General features: G+C 42.5%; 6 protein-coding genes and 4 non-coding genes across 13 annotated transcripts; 8 read left to right on the plus strand and 2 right to left on the minus strand.

Moving 5' to 3' along the window:
* Positions 1–139: 139 nt before the first annotated feature.
* rpl7a (ribosomal protein L7a) lies at positions 140–3,815 on the plus strand. The gene is made up of 8 exons (XM_088281198.1): positions 140–181; positions 973–1,093; positions 1,981–2,130; positions 2,322–2,462; positions 2,950–3,029; positions 3,227–3,357; positions 3,447–3,516; positions 3,677–3,815. Exons 1-8 carry the CDS (start codon positions 179–181, stop codon positions 3,779–3,781), a joined length of 801 nt encoding a protein of 266 aa, XP_088137324.1. The 5' UTR covers positions 140–178; the 3' UTR covers positions 3,782–3,815.
* On the plus strand, positions 1,135–1,208 carry LOC148319346 (small nucleolar RNA SNORD24). Its single transcript, XR_015839838.1, has one exon. It is a non-coding gene; the product is annotated as a small nucleolar RNA SNORD24 (small nucleolar RNA).
* Positions 2,164–2,239, plus strand: LOC148319347 (small nucleolar RNA SNORD24). The gene has a single exon (XR_015839839.1). It is a non-coding gene; the product is annotated as a small nucleolar RNA SNORD24 (small nucleolar RNA).
* Positions 2,799–2,873, plus strand: LOC148319348 (small nucleolar RNA SNORD36). The gene has a single exon (XR_015839844.1). It is a non-coding gene; the product is annotated as a small nucleolar RNA SNORD36 (small nucleolar RNA).
* LOC148319349 (small nucleolar RNA SNORD36) lies at positions 3,067–3,144 on the plus strand. The gene has a single exon (XR_015839837.1). It is a non-coding gene; the product is annotated as a small nucleolar RNA SNORD36 (small nucleolar RNA).
* Positions 3,816–4,153: 338 nt separating the features above from the next.
* Positions 4,154–7,443, minus strand: surf1 (SURF1 cytochrome c oxidase assembly factor). Its single transcript, XM_088281197.1, has 9 exons — positions 7,281–7,443; positions 7,132–7,198; positions 6,593–6,711; positions 6,071–6,153; positions 5,805–5,996; positions 4,971–5,043; positions 4,726–4,888; positions 4,299–4,380; positions 4,154–4,226 (listed from the first exon to the last, which is right to left on the minus strand). Exons 1-9 carry the CDS (start codon positions 7,338–7,340, stop codon positions 4,160–4,162), a joined length of 906 nt encoding a protein of 301 aa, XP_088137323.1. The 5' UTR covers positions 7,341–7,443; the 3' UTR covers positions 4,154–4,159.
* Positions 7,444–7,457: 14 nt separating this feature from the next.
* Positions 7,458–9,877, plus strand: surf6 (surfeit 6). The gene is made up of 4 exons (XM_088281196.1): positions 7,458–7,679; positions 8,283–8,456; positions 8,685–8,767; positions 9,090–9,877. Exons 1-4 carry the CDS (start codon positions 7,589–7,591, stop codon positions 9,792–9,794), a joined length of 1,053 nt encoding a protein of 350 aa, XP_088137322.1. The 5' UTR covers positions 7,458–7,588; the 3' UTR covers positions 9,795–9,877.
* A 1,089-nt stretch (positions 9,878–10,966) lies between these two features.
* On the plus strand, positions 10,967–14,555 carry kyat1 (kynurenine aminotransferase 1). 2 transcript variants are annotated; one of them, XM_088281129.1, is made up of 13 exons: positions 10,967–11,197; positions 11,281–11,339; positions 11,886–12,033; positions 12,171–12,320; positions 12,401–12,487; positions 12,677–12,805; positions 12,898–13,018; positions 13,167–13,243; positions 13,371–13,460; positions 13,554–13,740; positions 13,808–13,884; positions 14,026–14,112; positions 14,195–14,555. In XM_088281129.1, exons 1-13 carry the CDS (start codon positions 11,129–11,131, stop codon positions 14,258–14,260), a joined length of 1,347 nt encoding a protein of 448 aa, XP_088137255.1. In that variant the 5' UTR covers positions 10,967–11,128; the 3' UTR covers positions 14,261–14,555. The 2 variants fall into 2 exon arrangements, with proteins under 2 accessions (XP_088137255.1, XP_088137256.1); XM_088281130.1 differs by having other exon boundaries at positions 14,198–14,555.
* A 453-nt stretch (positions 14,556–15,008) lies between these two features.
* spout1 (SPOUT domain containing methyltransferase 1) lies at positions 15,009–18,710 on the plus strand. The gene is made up of 12 exons (XM_088281131.1): positions 15,009–15,173; positions 15,254–15,293; positions 15,819–15,932; positions 16,146–16,305; positions 16,517–16,606; positions 16,682–16,731; positions 16,988–17,118; positions 17,184–17,256; positions 17,330–17,428; positions 17,775–17,877; positions 17,947–18,094; positions 18,240–18,710. Exons 1-12 carry the CDS (start codon positions 15,126–15,128, stop codon positions 18,303–18,305), a joined length of 1,122 nt encoding a protein of 373 aa, XP_088137257.1. The 5' UTR covers positions 15,009–15,125; the 3' UTR covers positions 18,306–18,710.
* Positions 18,711–18,909: 199 nt separating this feature from the next.
* Positions 18,910–24,923, minus strand: st6galnac6 (ST6 (alpha-N-acetyl-neuraminyl-2,3-beta-galactosyl-1,3)-N-acetylgalactosaminide alpha-2,6-sialyltransferase 6). Of its 3 annotated transcripts, XM_088281133.1 has the most exons (6): positions 23,248–23,484; positions 23,040–23,074; positions 22,194–22,394; positions 20,452–20,861; positions 19,592–19,699; positions 18,910–19,282 (listed from the first exon to the last, which is right to left on the minus strand). In XM_088281133.1, exons 2-6 carry the CDS (start codon positions 23,049–23,051, stop codon positions 19,096–19,098), a joined length of 918 nt encoding a protein of 305 aa, XP_088137259.1. In that variant the 5' UTR covers positions 23,052–23,074; positions 23,248–23,484; the 3' UTR covers positions 18,910–19,095. The 3 variants fall into 3 exon arrangements, with proteins under 3 accessions (XP_088137259.1, XP_088137258.1, XP_088137260.1); XM_088281132.1 differs by lacking the exons at positions 23,040–23,074; positions 23,248–23,484 and adding an exon at positions 24,691–24,923; XM_088281134.1 differs by lacking the exon at positions 23,040–23,074.
* Positions 24,924–25,043: the final 120 nt, after the last annotated feature.

The raw sequence follows: 25,043 nt of genomic DNA on the forward strand, positions 1-25,043 counted from the left end.
TTTCAATGCGATACGCCGATCTGGGGTATGATGTTAAACATTTATGTCTGAAAATGAATTGAGAGCAGCTGTGAAAACAGATTCCAGATCGGTGTTTCGAGACGCACGTTGCCCAAGCGAAGCCTCGCGGTATTTCCGTTTTCCAGCACCCTGGCTCCTCCTTTCTGCCTGAACCGACATGGTGGGTACACATTACAATTTCCTCAGCAAATTTCGTCGATGTTGTATCTGTCTGCATCCTTGTCTCGTTGCAACGTTTTATGCCGTCAAGTTTGACGGAATATCACGCGGGACTTGTTTAACAATTACACGTCGCTATTTGTCTCCGCAGATTGTTAGTATTTGTGTAAGACTTGATAGCATCCTGGGTGATTACCGGTGCGAGTAACCCTGTGGTCGCTAGCTTCGAAGCTAAGGCTAACGTGCGATTAAAAAGGCGTAATTTCTACGTGGAGAACCCCACACACAAGTTAGTTTTACCATTGGTATGTGTATGTTTTGTACGAACACTGCTTAGTTGTGCGAAGGAGTGGCGTTTTAGGCTTATTGAAAGTGTGACGAGGCCTGCTATGTAGCTTGGATCTTGACAAGTCAAGTAGGGATAATGACTGCAGTATGCCCTTTATAGAGTAATAGGTATTAGCGGCTATCACAGCGGCAGTCGTATCGAAGTTATTAATTGCTCTTTGGGGCAAACTGGACTTATTTTTACTTGTCTGTCTGACATAAGTGGGTATTGTCAATGCAGGTGCTAGTCATGAACTCATTGACACAAGGCTGATCGTATTGTTAAAAAGTACTTTGCTGGAAGACTCCACCATTCTAGAAGTCCGACTTGGGCTTTACTCCCACATATGGAAGTTTTAAAACAAAGTTCTACAATTTACGTCGTCTTGTCAAGTCTGTGTTAACACAAAACAAGTGTTCTTTTGGCTTGGTTCTGACCGTGAGCCCTTCATATTTGTGTGGCAGCCCAAGGGAAAGAAGCTAAAGGGGAAGAAGGTGGCACCCGCCCCTGTGGTGGCCAAGAAGAAGGAGATCAAGAAAGTGGTCAACCCCCTGTTTGAGAAAAGGCCAAAGAACTTCGGCATTGGTGAGTTGGCTGATGACCCTTTGCATGATCACGAAATGCTGCGCAGATGATGTAAGCGAATATTTGCTATCTTACCACCACTGAAGACAACTTTTCCACCAAGATCGCTGATGCGCACTTGTACTCAACTTGTACCGAAAGCAGTTAAGAGCATTTATTCAATATCCAGCTCAAGTTTAATGGACTAGTCTGCCTACTGTTTGTTGTTCTTACTAGTGAGACAAGTCAGGTACTGGTAGGCCTTTTGACTACGTGCTCAAAACGGCGTGCCATTAGGCTGTTTGAGCATTTATTCGATTTCCTATGTATAAAGTGTAAAATCCCCGTACTAGTATGTTTTTTTCCAAGTATTATGTCAACTTCAGAATAGTTGTACAATTAAATGTTACTGGGGTTGACATCTGGCTGATATTAGTACTGCTGATGCTCAAAATGTTACCTACTCAAAGTAATTGAAGGAGCACTCATGAAACGCCAAACCAGATGCTGGACATAAAAGCTGGAGCATATGACGATTGAACATAATTTAAAAACTAACCAGCAGCTCACCTAAGTACATAAGAATTTTGTACTAGTGGCACACGGTTGTCAAATTGTCCACAGTTAATGATTCACGTGTATTTCTCCCACTAGTGAGGACAGAGTATATTTGTGCACTTGTATTAATTGTTTTACAGGTAACTTATTTCCCAAATTTTGTATTACAATTCGCAACTCTGCTGTATTTATTCTACTAGTGCGACGAGTTGTTTTACTAGTGACAACAAGAAGTGTAGTACATGGACTTAAAGCTGGATGTTGAGGATATTGAATAACTGCTTTCCATGATTGCGTTTCCGCTTGGCTTTGCGGCCTGACTTGTAATTCTTTTTGTTGTCCTCGTGCAGGCCAGGACATTCAGCCCAAGCGTGACTTGACGCGCTTTGTGAAATGGCCTCGCTACATCCGCCTGCAGAGGCAGCGTGCCATCCTCTACAAGCGCCTGAAGGTGCCTCCCGCCATCAACCAGTTCACGCAGGCCCTGGACAGACAAACTGGTACGACCACCATCCTTGACCCTTGGCAATCCTCGCAGATGATGTGAATGCAATGTTTGCTCTCTTAACACAGCCATGCTGACATTCTTCCACCAAGATCGCTGATGCGTCCTCGGGACGTCATCAATCCGGCCTCCACTGTTACATGCGTTTGTCACATTTGTCCATGTTTTGTGTTTGCTCACACGCAGCCACGCAGCTGTTCAAGCTGGCACACAAGTACAGGCCCGAGACCAAGCTAGAGAAGAAGAAGAGGCTGCTGGCCCGAGCTGAGCAGAAGGCAGCCGGCAAAGGAGATACCCCCACAAAAAGGCCCCCAGTCCTGCGTGCAGGTAAGCGGTCGAGAAAGGAACTTCAATTTTGAGGCCTTGTCCACATGTACACGGGTATTGAAATAATGCACCAATTTAAATTTAGACTCTTGTTGAAGGATGTAAAAGTGATTGGGTCCAAATTGTCTGTCTTGTCTTAATTTTTTAGTGCTTTAAACCTAGGCACATGGGCTAACCACATTTGAAACTTTTATGGCTGGTGGTATTTTCTTCTCTACTGCCTTAAAGCATAATGGGATGTTTGTTTTCTAGCCACCATTGGGTAATCGCACCAACCGCTTTATATTGACCCGTGTCGTGTGAACCCGGCCTTAAGTGTCTGTAAAAGTGGCCTCCTTGCAATGATGTGATTTGAATTTCTTCACCTGAGACTTGTCCTGATGTTTTATGAGCTTTTTAACCCTGAGCACTGGCCAAAAGTGTCCCTTTCAAAACCGCTAGCTCGCAGCCATTACATTTTGAAAGTGACCATTTTGCACTCTTCCAGGTGTCAACACTGTCACTTCTCTGGTGGAGAGCAAGAAGGCCCAGCTGGTGGTCATTGCTCATGACGTAGATCCTATCGAGGTAAGTGGGCGCATGTTTATCACACTAGTCGTTCCCTTGGCAATGATGTCTGAATTTCTTAACCTGAATCATCCCATGTGGATCAAAACATACGAGCTTTTTAACCCTGAGCCAAGAAACCAGCCCGGTATGAACTGTGTCATGTGAAGGTAAGCCGTTTACTAACCTGGCGGTTTCCTGCTCTGCTCTGCTCTTAGTTGGTGGTCTTCCTGCCCGCCCTGTGCCGCAAGATGGGCGTCCCATACTGCATTGTGAAAGGCAAGGCTCGCCTGGGCAAGCTGGTGCACAGGAAGACGTGCACCTCGGTGGCTTTCACGCAGACCAACCCGTAAGCAAAGAAAATGATGCCGTTTTTCCACTCAAATCCAGTTGCGTCCATGTTCGCTAATTCTGCCATTCTCGCCCCACACCCCACAGTGAGGACAAAGGTGCCCTCGCCAAGCTCGTAGAAGCCATCAAGACAAATTACAACGACAGATACGAGGAGGTGAGACTTCTTCGTTGGCGTTAAAACGGACTAATGCTGTGTTAATCATGCCCTAAACATTAAATGGCCATTAGTGGGGAGGGACTGCAGGATAAAATTCCCAGAGCACGTAGATGTATTGAATGATGCTAAATGTGGCTGTTTTCTTTTCCTTTTGTAGATCCGTCGTCACTGGGGAGGCAACGTCCTGGGCCCCAAGTCCACCGCTCGCATCGCCAAGCTTGAGAAGGCCAAGGCCAAGGAGTTGGCAACCAAGCTTGGCTAAATTGTTTGGAATAATAAAAAGTATGTTCAACGTGGGACTGTTTTGTGTAATTCTTGCCAAATTGGAGGAGTTAAGTTTAGAATGATGGTTTGAAATGAGCACATTATAAAATTCTGTCAAATGGACCAAGCATTGGAGGTTTCTACAAATTCCACCTCAAGCTGTTAGCAACACCTGCGGTGTAGTGTTTAATTTTCTGTGACCTAAAGAAAATATTGGAATGTGTAGCATAAGTACTGCAAATGTAATTATTAACCTCCCCGCTCACCAACATTGCTTTTGGGTCTACTCTTTGTGGCATATCTGGGGAAGTGCGCGTCAGTAAAATTTGTCTCGTTTCAATAATATTTACACAGAGACAAAGCCAGCAGGTACATTTTACACTTTAATCTTCTTGATGAATTTGGCATACCACATGTAGGCAGTACTTGCGCACAGGCCATACCTTGAAGACACAAAGCATACTAAACGTTCATAAAGGCAAATCAAGAACATGACTCAAAAAAAACTAACCTACCAGGTGATGATATACTGCATATGTTCATTCCTCAGTGTCACCCTCGTCTGCCCGCCGACTGGCCCGCCTGGGATGGTGCTGGCTGGAATACATTTGTTTATGGAATTTGTATGATGGAAAAACTTTTTTTGTGCAGTCATGAGTAAGTGATGAAGTAAAATATACTTGTAACCTGTACTTTCTTAAAATTGAAAAAACAAAGCAGATTCTAAAGTGCATGTACAGGTACTAAATGAAAAATTAAAATATTAAATAAAAGCTGTTTTATATTGGCGATTTAAGAAAAATGATGAAACAAATGTAATTGTCCAGTGTTAAGTATCCCCAATCTGTGATAATTTGGGATCCACGTCAGCTGCTGGTGTGGATATTTCCTTGGCCGTAAAATGAAGCAGTAATTTATTGATCACGTGACAGGTAACGTTACCAAAATCCGCATCGATGAAGATAGGTTGCGCTCCCGTCACGTCCGACATGGCTTCCAAATCACGGAAGTGCCATCGGTTTCTGTCGGGGTCGTTGTTGGGCATGAAAGGTTTGCGGGGCTCCGTCAGCCGGACCACCCCGACCACCTCCACCTCGTCCTCCACCTGCGCATACGCGCGCAAATTGCTTAGCTGAAAGTCCAGGGGTTAATAAATAAAAAAAAAAAACAGGCTATGAGGGGCTCACCTGGCCCTTTATCCTGCTATCTGGTCTAATCTTCTGCTTGGGGACGTAGCCTCGGTTCACCAGGATGGTGATGCTGAGGACACATCATCAAATGGAAGGAAATTAGTTCAATGGAAAGATCTTTTCCAGGAATTGTTGTTGAAAGACATTGTTTGTATATCGTTATATTTTTAATTGATTTTTTTCATTACATTTTTAATGAATTGTTCTTTTTAGTGGGCGGCATTTGGAGGATGACGAGTTAGCACGTCCACCTCACAGTACAGGGTTTGATTCCAGCTTTGGCCTTCCAGTACGGAGTTTGCATGTTCTCTTGCGTGGATTTACTCTAAGTACTCCGATTTGCCCCCACATTCTAAAAACATGCATGGTAGGTTAACTGAAAAAAATAATCAATTGTTTTTTGATTTTCAGCATTTTTACGTAATTATTTTGAATTTTTTTATAAGTACATTCTTTTAAACAAATGTTTTTTTCACGAAGTACTATTTTTAAATAGTTTGCATTTTTGGACCTTTTAAATCAAATGGATGTTATTTTTAACAATAATTTACACAATTTGATTAAGTCAAATCAAGTATTTTATTTACTTTTACAAATGATGTGTACTTTTTGAATGACCAAATATTTGTTCAGGAATTCTTTTTCAATATTTTAAATTAATTTAATTCCTTAAAACTATTCACTTGTTTAGAATAATTTGACATTTTATATTCAAAATGTTGAAAACAAAAAACTAAATAACCATGGTGTGGTACTCTTTAAAAAAATTAAATACATAGAAATACGTATTTTTGTCATTTTATATAAAATTCAAACTTGCAATAAGTTTACCCAAGGTCCGTGCAGTGAAAGGGTGTGATCACGTTTGCGCCCGTGTCGCCGCTCGACGACAACCGTCCCGCCTCCCTGGCCTCCTTCTCCGGGTCGACGGGCGAACGCGGCAGGACATACAGCTCCTTGTCATGGTCGTAGCGGCCACGCACTCGAACTCGCCTGTATTCCAGGCCAGCCAGCTCCAGAGGGCTGCAAAGGGCAGATGTTAGGCGGGTTCCCGGCACCCCCCATTTCCTACAAGCGTCAACTGGTGGCGCACTCACTCGATCGGAAGCGGGATGGGCTCAGCCGTGGTGAGTCTGTTCAGCTCGTCGATCAGCTGTAATTTCCACTGCCGACGCTTGACCTTGATGTAGATAAAAATTAGGATGATAAAAAAAATAAAAAATCAGTTAAATGACTATCGGACTCTATTTTCTAGAACTACATCAATTATAAAAAAAAATCCTTTAATCAATTGGAAAATTATCTCTGGTGTAGATATAGACGGTGCTTCAAAAGAATGCATATAAGCTCCTCAAATTTTAGTAAATATTTTTTCATGGGACATCACTGTAGAAATTGAACACACTTTGCTACAATGTCATTAATGTCAGGAGTTAAGGTCTAAAACAATGGAAACAAAGGGAAGTACACTGCTACCTGAAAATGTTCACAAAGGTGTGAATGTAAGTTTTATTATATAATATTATTATTTACTTTCTCCCAATACAGTTTTAAAATAATTATTTCCCAAAATATTAGAATAATGTGTACAAAATGAGGGTTAAAAAACATTTGCATACCTGCCAAGTACCAAGGCCAAACGTGGTTGCTGGGATGAGCAGCAGAAACCATTTAAGAAAAGTGTCTTCACCGGTCGACGCCACCGAACTGGACGAATGACGCAGTCCAATCCACCCGACTGGAGAATTCACAATTAGCAAGTATACATTAATATTAAAACCGGTCTACTATCACATACACGTGAGTTAATTTAGATTTATATCATGACATCACTATCTTGTGTTTGTGGAAAAATGTCAGATACTATTTTATTCAAATAACGATTCCAAATTTGGTCAAAAGCAGACATTCTCCAACTGTGCCATGGGAAGTTACACGATTCCACAACGAGAGATGCACCCATGTCAATGACAAAACCATGTAACTGCTGCTATTTTTTATTATTAATTGTATTTTTTTATCTATAGTCCGGGTTTTTACTTAGTGGGGGCGGGGAGTGGGTGGGGGGTCTCTGTGGAAGCATCGTAACGTCAGAGAAACAAATGAAAAGGAAAAAAAATCGAAATGCATTATAGTATATGAAAGACATGAGCATTACCAAATATTCGTTTGGAGAGAGGCGTTCTACGCAGGTAAAGAGTCTTCTGGACGTGAACGACATTCGTCTGCAATTACATTCATTTATCAAACATTTGAAGGGGGGGAAAAACACTATTGTTTCTTTTAAGTCACTTTAAGGAAACTTACGTGTTTTAAAGTCGTTAACGCTTTGCTGTAGGAACCCAGTAGAGTTTTTAGCGAAAACATGCCGAAGCAACCTTTATTATCGGGTCAGCTACGTAAGTGACATGTTACGATGCGTGTAGAAAGATGCGGGGAGTTATTTTCCAGTTACACCTTTCGGTGTTTTTATTGGACGAACTGCTTCCGGGTCCATTCCCGTCATTCTTCCCCCCCTCCACACGTGTGCTTAATGCGTTGCTTACCCGATGGAATGGCTGCTTTTCTAACGTAAAGAAACTATTCAAATAAAATAAAAAGCGTCCATTTTCGACATGGATCTTGCAGCAAGGCACTCGTACATCCAGAAATTGACAAGTAAAGTGTTAAAACAGAGTGAGCAGGAACCAAAGAAGAGGCCATTCGGTAACATTTGTTGACGTTTTCTATGGGATATACTTTTGTTTTATACGTGAAGTTGAATACATCCGCGTTTTTGCGAAAATGCAACTATATGCACTACTTTGTATTGGATCACATCTTGCATTCCATGGATTTTTTTTCCAGATGTGGCAGACATACTTTCGCTCTCTCCACTTAAGTACAGATATTTCTGTGAAAAAATACAACGGTGAATGTGGAAGTACTGATGCAACACCTGTACTCATGTAAAAGTATAAAACTACAGACTTTGAAATGTAGTTAAACATTTTCTTTAGTTTGTTTAATGCCAGAAAAAAATCGCCAACAATCAGTCTTGAATGCTGTTCATGTTAGTGCTTCTGATCGTATTAAGGGTCAATCAGAAGATTTCATTTACTTTAATGAAGTTTGGGCCTATATCTGATCCCTCTACTACTGAAAGTGAAATATTTATCTCATTACTTTATTTGTTTTTAATTCTTTACCCCATGGGATAAACCCATTGTTTGTGAGGTATCCCGCGATTACACTGGTATCCATCCACCAATTTCTGTACCTAAAGCATTGTGAAAGATTACTCAATATTTTTTCTCTTTTTTTCCCCAGCTCATTTTAAGGGCCAGAAAGATGGCGGTCCATCACAGAAGAAGAAAAAGTGCAAAAAGAAGTCATTCAAAGATGAGAGGAAGCAGAGCGCGACACCTCCAAACAAGTCCAGTCGAGCATCAGCACCCAACAGACACTTAAAAATGAATCAAACACGGCCTGCAGATAAAGGCGGTACGTAAAGTTGCTCAAACATCAGAGTTTATTAAATTGATGCATGTTTTACTTTTTGTTTGTTGTTTTTTTTTTTTTTACATCATCTTTATATTGCTGTCGGCAAGCCAACTCAAATTTGTCCTTTGAATCTTTTTGTGGGGCCTACATTCCAGTCTTGTAGTTGTACCTCTCCTACATGCTGTAAATTTATTAAAACACACTTGGTCTTCTTCCTTCCTTTTTAAGGAGTTAATGGGAAGGCCACCTTCTCCGGCTTTGATGTTTTACGGAAGAGGCTGCATGAGAAGATTGAAGAGGCCAAAGGGCAGGTATGTAAAAAGATGATGGGTGTTGTGGAATTTATGAATTAATTTATTTCTTGAGCTCAAAGTTTGTCTAGGAGCAAAGCGGATTCTGTTGTCATTATTCAGAGAGTGAGTGGAAAAATTGGGATTGGTATTATTAGTCATGAATCAGATTACGAAAATAATGCAATAAAATATGTGGCTTTATCAAATCAACTTTTAATGTTTCATGAAACAATGATATGGAAACCCGCACTGGCCATCTTAAGCACAGAACTGATCTATTCATTGGTCCGCCCTAAACGAGGTTGTCAATAAGAAGCATGTGTCATTTTATCTTTGGCAGGGACACCCCAAGAAGGCGCTGTCGGAGGCATTCCTGGCAAAACAGGCCAAGCGGAAACTGGATCGTGAGCGCAAGAAGCGAAAGAAAAAGGAGTTCCAGTTGAAGAGGTTGGCCGAAGCCAAAGCCAGAAGCAAGCAGGCCGAGGTGAAGAAGGAGGAGCCGGAAGAACAGAAAGTGGCCCCGGCGGGCGTCAGCAAGCGACAGGAGACCGCCGTCCTCTTCAACACGGTGGAGACGGTGGAGGAGGAGTACGTGGACAAGGTCCTGAAGAAGAAAGCCAAGAAAAAGCGCATCAAGGGCCAAATCACGCCGCTGTCGGGACGCAACTACAAGCAGCTGCTGAGTCGGGTGGAGGCGCGCAAGAACAAACTGGACAAGCTGAGGGAGACGGACGAGGCCAAGGCCCAAGAGGTGGAGGCCAGGATGAAGTGGACCAACGCGCTGTACAAGGCCGAGGGCGTCAAGATCAAGGACGACGAGAGTATGTTGCACGCCGCCCTAGCCAACAAGGAGAAGAAGCGCGGGCGGCGCAAGAAGCAGTGGGACGAGCGCAGCCACGTGATTGTGGAGAAAATGCAGAACAGGCAGGACAAGCGGCGCAGGAACATCCAGAAGAGGAAGACCGCCAAGGCAGAGAATAAGAAGCGCAAAGCCAGGAAGAAGGGCAGAGTTCTTGCCGAGGACTTGAAGAAAGCCAACTTGTAGTTGTCAGCCGTTTGACTTCTTTGGTGAAATGAACGGGACACAAATGCTAACTGATTTTGTACTATAAACAAGTGATACAAAGAGCCAGCATCTTCGAGTCTGTCATTTTTTGTCAGTGAATGTCTGTCTGTTTGGGCTTTTGAATGTGTTTTTTGTCTGCGTTTAAATTTGTGCGTGCATGGATGTATTTTTTAGGGTGTGGAGGTTTTTTTTTTTTATGCGTGAGTGAGTTGTTTTCTTTTGTTTGAGTGCGTACTTTTTTGTTTGTGCTTTAGTTAGTGTTTGAGTGGATTATGGTTTTTGTGTGTTTTCTGTGTGTATCTCTTTTTGATTATGTGTGTTTAAATGGTGTGTCCTTGTGTAGAGTGTGTGTGTATGTTTGAGAATTTTAGTGTTTTGTCTGAGTTTCTTTCTGTTTATGTATTGAGTGCATGTGTCACTATTTTTTTTGGGGGGGGTGTCTGTACACTTACACGAAAGGTTTACTTTTGGGATAAAAATAAAAAAAGGTTTTTGTTGTTTCTAAGAAATGTAAGCAGTTTCTAGCAACATTGCTTCCTCTGTTTATTTTTTAAATTTCTGGGAAAAGAAAACGGATCGCATGGTTTTTCAGTCCTAGTGGCCCTTCTACATTGACCTGGGCTCGAATTTGGGTTTTAAATTGGACAATGATTTTTAAATTGGATCAGTCCTTTCTGTCTCGACAGCACTTAATCTCTGCTAGATTACTGTAATGAAATTTTGAATTATTTTCACTTTGTTACTCTACGTTAAGCGCTTTGTTTCGGCTGCTGCGAAGAAGCTTACAAATAAAGTTAAATTGTTGAAATGGGCTTAGCTAGGCTATCACGTCACAGAGAACGGGAATCTGTAATACAATCAATATTTCATTGATTTAAATATATATATTATGGTGGTATCAGATTGTGTATTACATCTGTGTTGGCTGAATGATATTATTTATTTCATTACACAGTAGTCAAAGACTGGCTCCGCCCATCTCGGGAGCGGATTGGGGATCAGGCAAAAGAAAATACATAAACATATATTTATATATTTTTTCAAAAGACCACTTCAAAATATATATTGATTTAACGTTAGAACACAGGAGATGGCAGAATATTTTATTTTCTACGACGTCCCCGTACAATTTTGCCCCGCCCATCCCGGAAGTGATTATCAAAACTCGGAATTTGAGCGTTCGCATAAATTTCCCCTGCAGCTATTCGCTAAGTCGCCACATGAAACACCTAATTTAGTTTCAGATATACAGCACCTTTCCATAGATTTCTCATTTAAAGACACTATTTTAATTAGCAATGGTTCTTTAACCGATGGGAATACTCATCGGGTATCTTGTGACCGCAATTCGCTGCACCGCTACTCTGAGAAAGTTTCCAAAGGTATGTGACGGTGGCTGAGATTTTAATAGCTCGTGACCTTTGGTTTTTGCAGGTTTTTTCCGTTTGTCTTGTCCCTCTACCAGGCAATCATGTCGCGAAGATTTCACGCTAGCAGGACAGAAGGAGTCGATAAAAACGTTTGGTAAGAAATGGTCGAGGTGCATGAAGTGCTTATGACTCACCAACACTAACAAATATGTTGGCAATAATTTAATTTTAAAGTTTTTTATGGGCTCTTTGCTTCTGATTCCATAGGGTGGCAAGTTTAGTGCTAAACTAATGTGTAGATGTGGAAAAATAATTTTGTTGTAGCAAAAATAATTCATATTAATTATTAATATATGTTGGCTAGAGCCAAGCAATTTATGCATCAAAGTCATGTAGTTTTGCCCTTTCCTCAACTACATGCCTTTAAACTTCTTGAATTTTTTAAAAGTATTCTCTACCTCCTGTTGACACACTTCCACTGTCAAGAAACATAACTTTGAGGAAACAAAAAGAAGACTAAAATAAGAGCCTTGCATGTGGCCCAACATTGTATGATATTGAAGGTCCACAACCCTAAATTCAGACTTACCTGTATAGCTAACTGTAAAAAACAACAATTCCTTAAAAAAAATGTAATATATTAAGGGGACACGCATAGTTTTGCAATTATGATGTCAAAGCTATTTTTCCCATCCAACAGGGTGGAGTTCACCCAGATGGTGGCCGACTACAAACCCGTCAACCTCGGGCAGGGTTTCCCGGATTTTGCCCCTCCGGAATACATGCAAGATGCCTTCTGTGAAGCCCTGCGCGGCGGTCCCTCCATGCACCAGTACACACGGGCTTTCGTGAGTTCCGGTACACTGAGGCTGTGTTCAAAATCACTCCCTATACACCTTATTCTGTTTTTTTTCTCTCTCTCACTCTCTCTCTCTCTCTCTCACCCTCTCTCTCTCCCTCTCCCTCCCTCTCCCCAACTCCTCAGGGCCACCCTCGTCTGGTAAATAGTCTGGCCAAATTCTTCAGCGGCATCATGGGACACCAGATCGATCCCATGGCGGACGTCCTGGTGACGGTGGGCGCATACCAGGCGCTCTTCTGCGCTTTCCAGGCACTGGTGGACGAGGGAGACGAGGTGCATGGTCTGACTGAAAGCTAGTGCTCATTTTGGGGGACTACTTTGATTGGGTAATATGATAAATTTGGCTCCTTCAGGTGATCATCGTGGAGCCTTTCTTTGACTGCTACCAGCCCATGGTCAAGATGGTGGGCGGGAAGGCAGTTTACATCCCTTTGAGGCCAGTAAGTGCCTTCAACTGCCATCTCATGAGGACATATTTTTGTAATGGCCTGTTGATTTTTATTTATTTTTGTTTTTCTCTAATCTAATGACCAATCTGATTAGCTCTCACAGTGATCATTAACTTCAGGTATGTCTTGATAGTGCTATGCTACAAATCCATTTTTGAACTCCTCTCGTCACCCTCGCAGAAAGTGGAAGGCGGAGGTGGCACCCTGTCTAGTGGTGACTGGGTCCTGTCCGCCGACGAGCTAGCCAGTAAATTCACTCCACGCACCAAAGCCATCGTCATCAACACGCCCAACAACCCGCTGGGAAAGGTCAGGACTAAAGCCACCCTAGGTGCATTTGATCAGAATGTAGCGCCATGTCATCATTTTCCTTTGTCTCTGGTCCGTGAACATCATTGCAGGTGTACAAGATGGAAGAACTGCAAGCGATCGCTGACCTGTGCATCAAGCACGACGTGCTGTGTTTCAGTGACGAGGTGTACGAGTGGCTCACATACGATGGAACCAAGCATGTGAAAATAGGCGAGGGCAAATACTCTCCTACACTAAAACGAACCAAATACAACGCCCTGATGTCCATAATAATTCATATATCGCCACATTTTGTGAGGTTTTTATTTTTTTTTTATGTTTTAAGAAACAAATTAAGTGTGTTTGGCTTTATTGACAGCCAGCTTACCCGGCATGTGGGAACGGACCGTCACGATCGGGAGCGCAGGCAAGACCTTCAGTGCCACGGGATGGAAGGTGACCAATTGAGGCGCTGATAAAAAGCTGATAGTGACACTTCACTCCAAATCACTCATTTTGAGAGTAGTGCATGTGTGATTACAGGGACAGACATCATTTACTTGTGCATTGATCTTTTGTCCAGGTGGGCTGGGCTATCGGCGCTGGGCCCATCCTCAAGCACATGAGGACCATTCATCAGAACAGCGTGTACCACTGTGCCACTGCCGCTCAGGTAACGCCTTTCACAACAAGCACAGCAGAAAATACGTTATATTAAAATACGATCATATTTCATCCACTACCCTTCCCCGGCGCGCCCTTACAGGAGGCAGTCGCTTGCGGCTTTGAGCGGGAGCTGGAACTATTTGGCTCGCCGGACAGCTACTTTTGCCAGCTGCCGGCCACACTACACCGAAAGCGGGAGAAGCTGGCCATGTGTCTGGAGAGTGTGGGCCTGAAGCCCATAATGCCGCAGGGGGGCTACTTTATGATAACTAACGTCTCCTCTGTCGGTGAGCGATTGTTTGTTTTCTTTTTGCAAACGCTCATGTCTTGACGTCAATCTCCTTTTCTCCATAGATGTGGATCTCAATGACCCAAGCACAAAAGACGAATCCTACGACTTCAGATTTGTCAAATGGCTTATTAAAGAAAAGGTGGTTCTGAATTTCCCTGAACTGAAATGATGTGATAGCTGTGGTCCGATGGATGTTTAGAGATGTTGTTTTGGTGCAACGTTTGAGGTTTCTGCCGTTAGACAGTCTGATTAGGGTTTTATCTTGGGGCTGATCCCACAGGGCTTGGCGACGATACCCGTGTCAGCTTTCTACAGTCCGGAGCACAGCAAAGATTTTGACAAATACATCAGATTCTGCTTCATCAAGGTAAATCTCCCTTTGTTGTTCCTTTTCATTTTATTTTTTTGAATTGATGATTCTGACTTGTTGTTTAATGTCCGCATAAAAGAAGGATTCCACTCTGGATGCAGCAGAAGCCATCCTGAGAAAGTGGAATGCTCCACATGACGGTTGACCTCACTTGCTACTACTCGTCTGGCCTGATTTCAAAGGACTCATTGTGGACAAGCCATATTCAGCCATTCTCACAAAAAGTGAAGTTAAGGTTCATCCTTTAATTTTTGTGAGCAGTGTATTCATGCAAAACGTCCTCGCTGTCTGAGCCTTTTTTTGCGACTGAAATAAGACATGAAGTACGATAGGCTGCTTTAGTTGGTGTATCCTCAAATGTCATCACTCTCATCTTTTCTTGCATAATTGTAATCCCGTTGTTTCACTTGTCACTTTGATTAAAATGAAATGTTATCCAATTAACTATCGCAATCAGCTGATTAAAATCAACACCCTGAACTGGTTGCCAGAAAATCATAGGGCACACAAAGATGAACAATCATCTAATAGACACATATAGAAATCTGTTTGGGGGAAAAAAATTCAACATGCACACTCCACTGCGTTTGATGCAATTCATTAATATAACCCAAACAAAAACAGGCAGTTAACAGAATTCTTCCATATATTCTGAACGTCGGACAAAACCCCCCAAATAAAACAATGGTAGTTTTGCCAAATTGCCACAATGTGGAAAAAAATACCAATGAGCTTGCTAAAATGTATTTCTTCTTGTTTTCTCAAAAATGTTCACATTTCACCAGGCAACTATGCTTACCCGAAGTAAAATCTATCTTGACTAAGCCACTAAGACCAAAGAAGTTCCAAAAGCAGTTAAACCTAATCAAGATTTTCCAGTACGTCCTCCCGCGTTTGATGGCGCTAAAGCACTTTTATGGTGAATTGCCAACCAATACTAACGGAGGTAGAAGAAGAAGAAAAGAAGAAGACCCGGAAGCACGTAAACGTCACGTGTTGTTGTCGCAAACATGTCTGCCGGCTTACCCACCAAGAGGCCAAAAACATCATCCTCTCAGGTACTAAATACTGCGTTGATGCTAATAAAAAAAGATGTCTGTAAACATTTTTAACGTTTGTGTTCTTCATTTGCGTTTAGACGGAGACAAAGGTGGACTGGAACAAAAGGAAAGCTCAACGTGAGTAAACGGACCGGTGCTAAATGCTGTGTTAAAAACAGGAACTTTGCAGTATATTCTGGGGGGTTTTTTTCGGCCAAAATCTTCCAGTCTTAAACTTTCTCTTGTGTAACTTGATCGGAGATGGCAAAAGTTGTACTCGAGAAAAATAAAGCTTCTGGTGTAGGGGGTGACTTTGGTGTAATAAAGATTACAGATTGTGAAATGTACTTAAGTGCAAAAATGAATGACTAAAAAGGCGTTTACACGCACAAAACAAAATAATCTTTTGCAAAAAAACAAACAAACAACGCACACCCGCAACTAAACAATTATACACATTTATTGTCCGAACACCATAGACAAGCCATTCATAGAACTACAAAATATGGTTAACCTACTCACCACTATGGCAAATTAAAATACAGAAAATCTTGACACAAAAGACTCTGTAAACCTCCGAAGTCTACTGAAGATAGGCTTTAGTTTTCCATTCTTTGGAAATTTAAATGATTTTTTTTTCTTCCCTCTCCACATGTTGAGCAGTCAAGGAGGTCAAGCGGCGGAGGAAAGAGGCCAAGCTGATCAAACAGTTGGAAAATCAGAAACAACAAGAGGCTGCTGAGAAAGAAAAAATAGAGGGGAAACACAACAAAAAAGGTACTTGGAAACAATCATGGCAACATAGAATTCAGTTGCGTGTATAAATAGACATTTTAGGCATTTTTTTCACATATTCAAACATTCCTCTGTATATGTATATAGTATGAAATGCAGTCACTCATTCCCTAATCACTACAGTAGTGTCTTTTCAATCGGGTTTTTAATGAACTGCTGTCAACTTTAAAACGCAGAACTGTGTGTGTGTATTAGGTCGAGCGTACACTGTAAGTGTGGCTGTGCCGGGCTCGGTCCTGGACAACGCTCAGTCAGCCGAACTGCGCACTTACCTGGCTGGCCAGATCGCCCGCGCCTGTGTCACTTTCTGCGTGGATGAGATTGTCGTGTTTGACGAGCAGGGCGAAGATGTCAAGTGAGTTCCTCCGAAGTGGAAAATTACATTGCTCACAAAAAGTCAATCATATTTAACTTTGGGGTGAAATTTCAGGAAGAACTCAAAAGACACTGTGACGTCTTTAAGCATATGCTGAAATTTCTTTTATGAGTAGTGCTTGTATTTTATAATCCATCACTGCATGAAAACAAACGTGTCCATGCAGGTGTGTGTGTTCTTTGTGCCACAGGAGCGTGGAAGGTGAATATAATGGAATTAGGAAGAAGGGACAAGCGTGCATTCAGCTGGCCCGAATACTCCAATACCTGGAGTGTCCACAGTGAGTGTGAAGAAACCACACAGGGTTCATATCTGATCATTGTTATGAGTAACATGAATTTTCCGTCTGTGCAAGGTACCTGCGCAAGATGTTCTTCCCAAAGCATCAAGACTTGCAGTATGCAGGTATGTGAAACATTCTTAATTTGATTACTGCGACATTGATGCTAGTTTTGTAATGGATGGATACGTTTGTTTCACGTTCAGTTCTAAAATAACACTTTTATGAAGAATCCCACATAACTCTAGACCAAAATATGCTTAGGAAAGGCTCATCAGGTCACTTTTAATTTCAAGTGCCGCTGTACTAATTTAATTAAATCCTTGCTTGATGCGTCTGTTTTCTTTCTATGCCTGTTTTTTCTGGTTAATGGATTCCTAGGACTTCTGAACCCTTTGGACTGTCCTCACCACATGAGGATCGACGAGGAATTGGAATACCGCGAAGGCATCGTCCTGAATAGACCCACCAAAGCGGGCAAAGGTTCTTTGGTCAACTGTGGCATGAGGAAGGTAAGGCTCAGAAACCGTAACTGCGGGACATTGTCCTGATCTTCATGACTGGTGTGCTTCCTCAGGAGGTGCAGATTGACAAACAGCTTCAGGCGGGATTGCGAGTCACCGTGCATCTCAACACGTCACAGAAGCAAGGTGGTGATCCTTTTAAAAAGATTGTTTTCAGAAAGATTTGACGTTGGGTGTGTGCGTCTGCTTTGTCCCCTAGAGAGCAAAACGTACAAGGCGGTGGTGGTGGCTCCTCACGTTCCCACGAAGGAAGGAGGGCTTTACTGGGGCTACAGTGTCCGCCTGGCGTCCTGTCTCAGTAGGTGTCCCCAAAGTTCACTTTCATCCCCCTTTTCCAGAATAATGTCTGGGTGTGCCATCCAATCTAAACAAAAGAAAAGCCTCCCCTCCCCCATTATAAGGGGGAAAATGGCAAGTACAGTGGTGCTAAGCTGATCATGGTCACTCGCAGGTGAAATTTACTGTCAAATTAAACAAAGACAATTACACACGGTTGTATTTAAATCAATATTTGTGCAGTTTATCATGACATTTCACCTGAAAAGATCCTTAACATTTTGTGAGTAGTTGACCTACTAATTCCTAGAATTTTCAAAAACTGACTAATATTCATTTTATTTGAATTTTCCAATTTCCTTCCACAGGTGCAGTGTTCACCGAAAGTCCGTACAAGGACGGCTACGATGTGACCATCGGGACGTCGGAAAGAGGCAGCAGCGTCGACGAAGCCTCGTTGCCACCGTTCAAGTATATAAGCCGGCCGTCACAATTCCCCACTGGTGCTCGTTTGCTGTTGCTCATTGACGACATTTGCAGGCATCTTCTGGTGGTCTTCGGAGGTCTCCAGGGACTGGAGGCCAGTCTAGATGTCGACCAGAACCTGAACGTGACGTCTCCAGACATCCTCTTTGACCTCTACCTCAACACGTGTCCCTCCCAGGGCAGCCGCACCATCCGCACAGAGGTGAGACGCGACAATGCAGCAAACACTTTTATTATAGTTTTTCAGTGCATAACAGAGGATGTTAAAAAATCTTTATTAACGGTATTTCAGTGTACAGGCCAATGTCTTGACGTAACTACCTCCACCTTATCTGCTCTTTCACCAGGAAGCTATTTTAATCTCCATGGCGACACTGAGGCAGAAGATAGCGGCCGCCTTTTCCAGTGCTTAAAATATGTCCCCGGTGCATTTTGGTTACACTTAATTAAATTTTCTTCAATATCTGCATACTTTATTCCATGTTCATTGACAGACCTGCACCTGAACATTGATTAGCCAGAGATGTCTTTTCTTCCCGCCATTTTGTTGTGTCTCTGAAATGAACGGTGTTGAGTAGATCTGGGCAAACTGTTGTGCTCAACCTTGATTCGGTCCCAAAAACTTTAAAACATGAATACTGGACACCTTTTCTGTTCATGTTTTGTTTTTTGTGTAAATAACCATCATATCTTACACCCTTTCAGCCTCTTCTTGATTCTTTTCTTAATGTTATAACTTGATGAAAATATAACAATTTTTGTTTTGTCATAAGCGGACAAGCAAAATAAATGGCTCCCCTAGCCTGCATGCTAAGGCATCATAGTATCTTAATTTCACTTTTTTTTTTTTTTTTCCACTTCACTCGAGTGGCGGCACATCCCCCTCCCCCCAAAAAAGAAAAAAAAATCAATGGGGAAAAATAGAGGTAAATTGAGAAACGGACTTCATAATGGAACAAATGAAACTTGCAAGGCAAAGTATCACATTATATGTAAATTCCCAAGCAAGAGCCAAACTTCACTTTTTGTAAATTGTTTTACTCCCATGGAAAGTTACTAATTTAACAAATTCCTGAAATTTAAAATACTGCAAAAAACCAAAACAAGAAAACATTCCACACATCGGTAGCCATTTTTTTTTCTTTCTGCCGCCGTTCTTTGAAGACATCCCTGAAAGTGGCTGTTTTCCGTGAGGAAATTGTCTTACCACGTGGGATGAACGAATGTGATGTTGTACCGATTCGCCCAGCGGCTGAACATCTGCTTTTCGGTGATGAAGCGGTGGTGACTCCCTTTGTGGTTGTTCTGGTTCCGCATGTATGTCAAACACTCATCAGAACCCCGCGGCTTGTAGTAGTGGTACGGCAGCTTCTTGGTTCCTGTCTGGTTCCTGCAAAAAATAAAGGTTTTTGGAGTTTGAATTCTGCCCCCAAAGCATGTTTTACTTAGCAACATGAAATTTTGTATACATGACTATCCTGAATGGACCCACAAAAACAGTCTCAAGAAGCTATGGCTGAAAAGAGACAGGAGGTCTGCCGTTTGGGTTCCAAACCAAACTATAGGGTCAGTTTAGTTTTTAGTGGGTCTTCAAAGATGAACTTCCTTCAAGGGTGTTTTGAAAATTCAGTTTCGGTTCAAGAGTAGAGTGCAAAGAATCCATGGCTGACAGGACAGGAAAACGCACAGTGATACTCACCCGCAGTAACTGGGCGGAACCATCCCGTACACTTTGATAAAGTCACATATTTCGATGGCGATGATCATGGTGAACCAGCCTGTGCTCAGCCACGAGTTCGAGTTTTGCCTAAACAGAAAGAAAACCTTGAGACGACAACTAGGCTATCCCAGAGAACCGTTCGGACATTACAGTAATGCCAGACATTCAGTCAAATAGAAAAGTCAGGCTTTGCTGCCATCTTGTGGCAGCTACAAGCAAATATAAACTGTCGTGTTGGAGGTGGATTGATTTAAATTATGTGGGATCATAGTTTGCACAATCCTTGCAGCTTCCTCTCTAGTCTATACTAACAAATTCACCCTCACGTGGGTTGTTGTTTTTTTTTTTTTTAACCGATGGTCTTTACTGCTCATTCGACATATTTCCTGTTTTTGTGCTCTTTCTAAAATTCCCAATGATGCGACAGGCGGGCGCTCTTCAATATAAAATGTGTTTTAGTGCCTTCTTGAGGCCAAGGAACAATGTTGAAGCGAAAGGAGGCGCTAATATTCGGCAGGCGAATGTTTATGCAGCATGGTCTGGCATTTAGAAGTTGTTGTAAATGTTTTAAGTCGAAAATTTCATCCCAGAGGGCAATATCACTAACTTCACAATCGAAACATGCATGTGTGGGGTGCGATGTCTTGTGAATTTACACGCTTCCTGGCAGAATCTTCAAATGAACTCATATAGCCCAAGAGGCCAGAATAGCAGTTATGTCCTCTTACATGTAACGGTGAGTGCAATATTTTGCGCCAACCAACTGCAGACATTTCCTGGACGACTGTCTGACTCCAAAGTGAAGTCACAAACTTGCAAACAACCACCAAAAGGCTTACCTGTCTTGACCCGTCTCCAGTTGGAAGAGCTTGTCGAATCTGTACATTTTTTCAGGCGCGACGGTAAAACACGACACCTGCTTGTTGGTGGAGCTGAGCCTCTGGATGTCTCTGATTGTTTTCCAGTCCTTTGCCAGTTTTACCGGGGGTCCCCAGATGATGACATCGTACTGGCTGTCGACGCCCACCACCATGAGCTCGTTGGGGTGCCGGACCACCCGGTAGAGGCTGGAGTGTGCTATCACCCGCAGCGTGGTGCGCTTGCCAACGTCTGCCTCGTAATGCACCGTGGGCGCGTCGTTCATGCGGATCACGCACTCGCTGCTATCGATCTCTTTGCCCGCTTTGGTGCCCAGTATGTGGCTGGAGCTGCTGACCACGGCGCAGTGGTGGCAGCGCCGGGTCATTTTCTGCCCACAAGGGTGACAATCATTACTCATAAACACAAGTGGCCAAAGAAAGTGACACAAAATATACAAGGGGGTGTTTTTCCTGATACGACCTGTTGTTCAACTCATATGCTACCAGCCGAGTGAAAAAAAAAACGATCTTTGACGTCTGTAGCCGTCAATGGCAGTAAATGAGTTAAGCCATTTATTTGTATTTTTTTTTTTTTACAAACTGCAGCAATGTGCATATACGTATTATAACAACACTCAGAATTATATATTCTTTATCCTCTGTGAAGAATGACTATTACTGCCATACATTACAGAGTGACTGAGCTTCCAGTACAGAATATCTGTCATATATCGCCCCCCGGTGGCCAAGGCATGCACATCTTAAGGAGTCTTTACAATTTTATTTAATTATGTCATCATTGCATGATTTTTAATAAGTATAATATACGCAGACGCCCCTGATGTCACTCGCTCAGGCCACGCCCCTTAAAGCACACATCCCACACACGAATACAACTCAGGGCTGGCTTGCACATTGGCAATATAGGCAAATGCTTGCGGGACTGTAGCAACAGCAATATAATTTTGTCCAAAAGTTGTTTGCTTAATGCCAATATTAAACCCATCAAGTACATTTGTCAGTAAATTTTGATGAACTCAGAATCATTTCAGTATGCGGTGGTTCCCTGGCACGAGACAAAGCACATGCCAAAAATGTTTCTGGTACCCAAAAGCATTCAATGGCAGTTTACTTTGCCCCTCTTGATTTCTGTACTTTTATGATGTTCTATTGTCACGTGCGGTGATTGAAAAAAAAAAAACTGACAGGTTGTTGAACCAAAGTAAGAAGAAAGTACAGATGTTTTCATTCATAGGAAGTAAAAGTAAAAAGTCGACAGAAGAAGTATTTTGGGTTGGAATGATGAAACAACTCAAATGTGATTTAAAAAAAAAAGGTTGAAAACATGCTGAGCCTATTTGACCAAAATAAGATGTGAAAAGTACAGATGTTTTTAGTTGTAGGGAGTAAACGCAACAAGTGCACTTCACAAAGTTAAGTACAAATCGCAGCTAAAACGATTTAATCGACTTACTTAATAAATGCAATTCCCAAAAAGTTTAAGCGGGAACAGTGATCGTAATTCGACAGTATCTAATATTTCTGCAGTCAAAAGCAATTATCTCATTATTCGATTAATCCGCGGATAATCAGTAGAACGAACGATTCTGAAAATATTTGACAGCAGTAGTACAGATGCATTACTGAAAATCTACTTAAGAGTAAGGATGTCTTTGTATTTGCTTACTTCCCACCGCCAGCAACAACGTGGTGGTGCTTACCCTGTCGCCGTAGACCGGCACATAGTCGTCTACGGTGGCCCACGTCTTGAAGTTTCTGGTCTTGGGCGTGTGATTTTTGGCCAGGTGGAAGGGCACAAAGGCCTCCTGGCTGGTGCTGGAGCTGGAATTGTACAAGATGAACAGCATCATCAGGATGAAGATGGCTGCCACGATCGCCGCCTGCCGGGTCTGCACTTCCGCCTGAAAAGACAAAAGTTAGGGAATTAAAACCATCCAAACAGTTGTCTATGTCGCGGTTTATGTTTCAAGTGGAAATAAATTAATCACTCATATTTTTGTTATTAATGAGTTTATATGTTTGTCGTGCATGTCATTCAAAATCGCCCCAAAATAACGGGCCTACTCACACGTTACAATAGGGCAGTATAATACCAAGTGCAAGCGCAATGAGGCAGTGTATGCCATCTAGTGGGAAATGTTGATATTACAGCTTAAAACTATACAGTGGATATACAATACAATACAACTTCATTAATATAGTGCATTTCACAACAGTTGGAGCTGTTACAAAGCGCTTTCCATATGGTGTAATATGCAACACAAAACAATATTGAAATCTTTGTAAACATTTTAAATTTCTATTCATGCCTTCTGAATATGGCTCTCATATTAATATTATTTTTATTTATTTAATTTTTTTTTACATTTTTGGCTATTCCTACATTGTAAATGCATAAACATTTCCAGTTGAAAGCTATCTACACCATTTTATTTTATTTCATTTTTACCTCCCTGACCATGGATGTCATCAATCAAGCGATGGGATGCGCGGGCCGCACCCTGCGCGTGCGTGTGCGTGTGCGTGTCCGTGTGTGTGTGTCATACCTTCAAAGCCATCCTTTTAAGTGTGTGTGGACACGCTGTCCGTGGTGAAGCATATGTGGGGAGGGGGGCAAAATGGGGAGCGGTATTTATTCAAGGGCTCATGTTCGGCCATAGTCAATGCAAAGCAACCCCCCTCCTCAGTAAACATGCTCACATCGTGTTCAAGTCAACCCCAATCGCATATATGGCAAGAAATGAGAGAAATTACCATGTTACTCACTCAGCCGCCCCGTGGTCAACTCAGCGAGATTCCCGCGAATCTTAATAAGGTTTTTGTTTTACGTTTTTGTTGCGCGATGCGAAGCGGTCACAATGCGGGTTGCGACTGCGCGACGCCTCGTCGGGCTCTCGTGGTGGAGGTGTTGTTGTTGTTTTTTGGTGAAGGCGTAGCAGCTCGAGGTTGTTTTCCGGTGCAGCCCAGTCCGTTATGCTGCAAGTACGACATTCACTCGCTGACGTCAGCGGACGGACAGGACCGGAGCTATCGCGCTGCGGCAAGTGATCAAAGCCCCCTCAAGAAGAAACACTTTTGAAGTCGTGTTTTATACCTTGTATTAGGACGTTGAAAGAACCTATTTATGTTTTTATTTTGTATTTCTCCATGTGTGCAGTTCTTTATTTATAACTGCAGAAAGTAACAGCTGGAGCTGTAATAAAGCACACAGATTAAAAGACAAGCAATAGATACCAGAAGAACAGCAGAACGGCGACAGTCTCATGTGGAGTCGAAAGCTAAGAAATAAAAATGTGTCTTCAAACGAGTTTTGAAAGTGGACAGAGGGGGGGCTGTGACATTTAATGGAAGCTTATTCCATAGGGAAAGCTTGTATGATGATATTAATTCATTTTTAAAACCGGCCCGCAGGCCGCTGGTGTTTCACATGCGCTAAAACTACATTTCCCAGAATGCAACGGTGGCGTGCTGAGCGGGAGATGGGAGCATGCTGCGCAAGGCCGCCTCATTTCATTATTCACCAGCAGGGATTATCATAACAGCAAGTGTCAACTTTCTGATACCCATCAAAAATGGCGAAACGAAAGAAGGACACTGAGAACCGGGGGGGGCGGGGGTTCAGTCCCCCGCCCTCCGGCCGCAATCTCGGTACGGTTCAAGCCTCGACCCTCAGCCTTATTCATAAAGATTGTCATAAAAAAATACAAACGTACTGTGTGGTGATCGATGAAATAACAATTTGGAAGACGTCATTGAGGTCTGAAAGGTACGCAACAGTTTTAGTTTTATTTATTTAGCTGCATGTCAGGTGAACGGCACCTGCTCATGACGTTGCATCAATAAGTCCGTTTTCTATGCCGTTTGACTCACTCGGACCCACTGGTTCATTGAACACCTTAAATTGTCCCTAGGTGTGAATGCGAATGATTGTTCATCTTTGTGTACCCTGCAATTGTCTGGAAATCAGTTCAGAGTGTGCCCTGCCTTCAGCCCGAAGACGGCTGGGAAAGGCTCCACCACACCTTCAACCTTCGCGACGATAGGCAGCAATATTATATTCGAATATTCCATGAAGGCAATTTTAATCAGAATACTGTGTTGAGATATTTTTACAAAACGTTTTGCCTCTGACCCTAACCAACTTTAAAATCATCTCAAACTAACTTGTTTTTAGAGAAGACAAAAGCACTGACTTACCACGCATGTTGCAGCTGTGTGTTTAAGGACTTTGAGTAACCTGTTGAACTGGTGTCTGGCATTGTCAGCCATTGGCACGTAAAATACAAAAATGTAAAAAACAACTTTCTCGGAGCATAAAATTCCAGATGACAGTTAGTTATGGACGTTCCAATTTTAATGGGTGGATCCCAGAACCTCTCGAAGCCCTCGCAGGCGACTTCTGAGTGTTTCCCGACTCTGGGAGGGAAAAAAAAAAAAAACAACCCTCATGCCGAAGCAACAGAGCTCGACCTTGAAGCTCTTCCTTCCTTCCTGCCATGGTTTCAGTGTTAGTCACACAAATGGCTACAAATAATAAGCTCAAATTGTGT

This window comes from Idiotropiscis lumnitzeri, chromosome 18 (genome assembly GCF_059441095.1).
Source record: "Idiotropiscis lumnitzeri isolate Australia: NSW breed Sydney's pygmy pipehorse chromosome 18, RoL_Ilum_1.0, whole genome shotgun sequence".
Taxonomy (NCBI): domain Eukaryota; kingdom Metazoa; phylum Chordata; class Actinopteri; order Syngnathiformes; family Syngnathidae; genus Idiotropiscis; species Idiotropiscis lumnitzeri.